We start from the raw sequence: 4,836 nt of genomic DNA, 5'->3' as shown, positions 1-4,836 counted from the left end.
CATAATATATTATTTTTATTTTAAAATTTAGAAATTAATAATAATGTAATTATCTTTTATATCATAATTATTTTTATTATATATTTATATTTATATTAATATCATAATTTAATATATTATAATAAAAATAATAATATATTAATATAGGAATATTAGAAGAAATATTATTAATTTTAAAGGATTATATTAAATTATTTTTTTAGTAAATTTAAAAAAAAATATACGGTATTTTCATATATGTCAACTAATAAATTCCATATGCCATATATCTTTATATATTTTGAAAATATTTAAAAAATTTTTAATATGTTTTACATTTAAATCGTTAAAGTTTCAAATCATTCTTAATCTTAATCTTTAAAACGATAAACATAATAAAAAAAATCACGTGTAATTTTAATTTCGTCAGTTATGAAAAAATTTCAAATACTATTTATATGCATTTAAATCATTTAAATCATAATTCATAATAATTATATTTAAAAATTAGTTTTTAAAAAATTGAATATATCTATTAAACCTATCTAAAAATATATATTTCCATTTTATTAATCGGCATACCTTTCTTTGACAACAACTTTTCCAAATGCCTTTCAATATGGTTCGCAAACGTCAAAGGCACTCGCGTCTTCTCCATTACCCATAATTTATTTCCTGAAATCGTCAAATTCACGTATACAATCTTTTTATTTCACTTTAATAAAATAAAAGTAACGAATAAAAAATTTTTCGATGTGAATTTTAATCTTAAAATTAATTAAAAATCTGAGAAATTACTCCAGTGTTTTTTAATATGGCGCAACTTTGAAAGAGCTTTGCCCACTGGAGAATGAGAACCTATCCGCCATCTTGGTGAACGCATGCGCCTTTCTCAAAAGAAGTCGAGGACGAAGATTACGCATGCGCAACTAATCTCTTTATGGTCCCCTCTTCACACACTATATGGGCCTGATTGGGACAGTAGGAGTAATGGGTTTGGTAAATGATATGTAATTCTTAAATATTCTTCGGGAGTATATTATATTATTTGAAAATATATAAAAAAATATAATATTTTTATTTATAATATTTATGGTTGTAAATCGAATTTGTTAATTTATGTTCAAATATATTTATTTACAATTATTTTTAAAGTAAATTAAAAAAAAAATAATTTACGACTATCTCAATTAAATTGTAAAATAAAAATCAATGTCATATATTGTAATATATTTATATGTTTTGTTTGCTATATTTATAACTATATTTACAATTTGTAACGAATAATAAATTTTACTTATAAATAATATTATTATGATCTTTCTATAAATAATATTTTAGATTTATTTAAATAGATTTATTTAATTAAATAATAATAATAATAATTCTAAAAAAGATTCAATTTTAAAAGAGAAAAAAATTTATTTAAATTTTTTTTATTTTTATACAAATATACAATATTATATAATATGCAACATATAGAATATGAATTTGGAATATTAATAAATTTTAATATTATATAGATTATGTTAGAATACTATAATTAATATGTAGTATATTCAAAATTAAACAAATACAGAATATTAATATAATTAATAATAATATTCATGGAACATTTTTAGATCATAGATTTTTAAAATAAATCCAAAATATTCATAGATTTTTAAAATAAGTCCAAAATATGCAATGATAGTTAAAGTTTATGTATTTATATAAACAATTTTAATTTGCATTAAATAAGACATAGATATAGTGAAATACATCTATTTTCCTTACTTCACTATTTTGCTTTATCTAACACAAATTTAAATTATTTATAATTTTAAAATTTATTTTCCAAAAATATCTAATATACAAATATTTTGTATACTTAAATTGCATAAATAAATGGGAACAGAATTTATTAATATATATATAATATAATATATAAATTATACTTATTAAAATACAAATAATTTATATTTAAATTTTTATTTTGTTAAGAAATACATACATGAAAATAATTAAGCAACAAGAGCACTAGCAGTAGAACTCTCATATTTCCAATTTGCAGGAAGAGTTCCCTTTGATTTGTAATATCGAGCAAGTCGATGAATTCTAGATTCCACAAGTATCAATCTAAACTTGCTATCCTTGTCTTTACGATTTCTTTCTAAATGTTTTCTAATAGCAACTGCCTTTTTTATAAGATAATAAAGATCTTCTGGCAAATCTGGAGCAAGACCCATACTTTTGACAATTCTGAGAATCTTATTTCCAGTACGAAAACGTACTTGAGCAACTCCATGAGAATCTCGAAGAATAACACCTAAAACATTTTGTTATTTAATCATTATTGTATATAATATCTTATTATAAATGAATAAATTTACTTTATTTAAATAAAATATATTAACAATTTTTAAGTATTGGTGAATACCTATAATAATATGATAAAATCATCAAACCATCTCAAAAATCACCATGACTTTAATATTGCAAATTATTAATAAGAAACAATATGAAGAACATTGAATCTTAGTTTAAATCAATTTGCTTAGAAAAGAATAAAATTTTAAAATACATAAGCAAAACATAAATAAAATGAAGCATATAAATTATTTTATAATAAATATATATATATATATATATATTAATGTATAATAATAATTTTTTACAAATTGATTATAAAATTAATAAAATAAAAAGTTACCAATTTGAGATGGAGTATGTCCCTTTTTGGCAAGCTTATAAATTAACTCTTTACAATCCTCCGGTGTAAGTTTTAACCATGTAGGTACACTGCGTCTATAAGGTAATGCTGATTGGGATATACCCTTTCTAAAACATAATAAATTTTCATTATTAAAAGTTCTTTTAAATTTACATTTTATCATTTATTTATTATTTTATATTTACAATTTTTTGTTAAATTAATAGAAATTATTAGATAAACTATATATAAGTAAAAATCAACCAACAATAATAATCAAGAAAAATATTATTAATTAATATGTTCAGAAACTGAAAAAAATTAAGGTTGTGTATTATAAAAAAAATAAACTATAAAAAACCTGTAAAAAGAATTGGCTCTTTTTTATTTTAGTATTATAATAAATTAATATTATTGAATATTAAATTAAAATATATCAAAATGTCTCCAAAAATTTCAAAAAACTATGAATATTATAATTTTAAAATAGAAAACACATGGTTGTGAAGTGGTATGATTTTAATAACAATTTATATAAAAAAATTTATTAAGTTACACTATAAAAATTTTAAAGAAATGAAAAATATAAAAGAAAATAAGTTTTAAAATTATATATAATAATAAATTACATTAAAATTAAATTAATTTTACCCTGGTGCGTGCATACGTCCCATTTTTACGTAGTTTCATCTACAAGAGATAGTAGCGCTTTTTTAATCCAGACGGCAGATAATAGAACTATAAGCAATTTAAAATTTACCCGGGAAAATTAATAATAAAAATTATTACGCAAAAATCACATATTTTGATTATAAAATATTTTATATTTAATCAAAAAAAATATTTTTTTTAATCAAATTATGATATATTTATATAGATTAAATAAAAAATTCCAGAATTTCAATTTAATGAATAATGATGATATATCAAAATATATTTTTAAATCTTTTATATTATATACAAATAATAGAATTATGCAAAAAAATTAAATAAATAAAGAATGTTTAATTAAAAATAAAAATTGTTATTATTAAAAAATAAGATTTAAAAAATGAAATATTATTAAAAATTACATCAAAATTAAACGTAAAAGTCAAATTTATTGCTTTTCTATTATTTCCGGCGGATGTTTACTAAAAAATCAAGTAACAATCTAAATAAAATACAATTATAGAAATTTTAGAAATTTTATGTAATAGTAAAATAATACAGTCATATAATTTTCTTTTTTACATAAATTATTATTTATTTTATGTAAATAATTATAAGATATATAATTTCTTAAAAAATTAGTCAAATGTTGAGAAAATAGCGCAACGTCGCGAACGGCGTCGGCAGCCAAAATGTCGGCAGTTTCTCAACTTTGAGCGTACCCTCTGTCAACATTTATAAATCTCCATCGAAGTTAACATCGAATCAACCAATAACTAAATCATTAATAATGTATGATCAATATTAGATCTTCTTGATACAGTGAAAAATTGAAATCTTCAGATTTTCGAAGGTAAATTGACATTTTTTAGGTTCTTCTTGTTCAATCCTTATCCTTTTTTTTTTTAGTGCATTTTCATTATCAAATTATTAAACATTTATTATTAAAATTTCTTCAATCATTTTGAAATGATAATTACTTAGAAAAAAATATTTATAAACTATATTAAGAAATAAAATATTTCATTTTTAGATATTTTTCCCAATGAAAAGAATTTAGTGATGTGTTATGTGGTTATATACAGTGTCTCACAAAGTATCTTGAGTTTAAAGTTTTAGATACGTGAATTAAATTTTTTGAAAATTTTTTTTTATTTGTAGAAAGATTATGTATAGAAAAGTTATATTGTTTTAATTGTAAATTACAATATTGATTTCCAATTTATTGTAAAATATAATATATGTAACTTATTAAAGGAGTAATATAATTTTATATATTAAATATAACTTAATTATAATGTTATATTTTACTCCATTTTTTATTTACGTAAGTTCTATTATTATATTATATTAAATATTTAATTTATAATTTTTATGCTTTTATTTGACTAATCATTAAATAATTATTATTTTTCTAAAGAATGATAAATTTTAATAAACATATATAAATGCATATATATAATTTGTTCATGTTATTAATTTTAAATTTTCTTTATTGTTTAAAAATTTTTTTT

At 18.9% G+C, this 4,836-nt stretch overlaps 2 protein-coding genes across 7 annotated transcripts in view; both read right to left on the bottom strand.

Moving 5' to 3' along the window:
* LOC102680870 overlaps positions 1-1,767 on the bottom strand; it is an 8,864-nt gene extending 7,097 nt beyond the window's left edge. For 2 of the 6 annotated variants that reach the window (XM_031514457.1, XM_031514459.1), the window contains exons 1-2: positions 778-928; positions 562-654 (exon numbers count right to left, since the gene is read on the bottom strand). The gene's annotated coding sequence lies outside the window, so the exon portion shown is untranslated. Of the gene's footprint in view, positions 1-561; positions 929-1,755 lie in introns of those variants that run through there. The other 4 variants (XM_031514458.1, XM_031514460.1, XM_006624227.2 and 1 more) reach the window with 4 other exon arrangements.
* A 164-nt stretch (positions 1,768-1,931) lies between these two features.
* Positions 1,932-3,425, bottom strand: LOC102680724 (40S ribosomal protein S13). Its single transcript, XM_006624226.1, has 3 exons — positions 3,323-3,425; positions 2,672-2,799; positions 1,932-2,287 (listed from the first exon to the last, which is right to left on the bottom strand). Exons 1-3 carry the CDS (start codon positions 3,343-3,345, stop codon positions 1,983-1,985), a joined length of 456 nt encoding a protein of 151 aa, XP_006624289.1. The 5' UTR covers positions 3,346-3,425; the 3' UTR covers positions 1,932-1,982.
* Positions 3,426-4,836: the final 1,411 nt, after the last annotated feature.

Source organism: Apis dorsata, unplaced genomic scaffold, assembly GCF_000469605.1.
Source record: "Apis dorsata unplaced genomic scaffold, Apis dorsata 1.3 scaffold_1001, whole genome shotgun sequence".
In the NCBI taxonomy this organism is placed as follows: Eukaryota; Metazoa; Arthropoda; class Insecta; order Hymenoptera; family Apidae; genus Apis; species Apis dorsata.
This window is presented reverse-complemented; position numbering and strand designations above follow the sequence as displayed.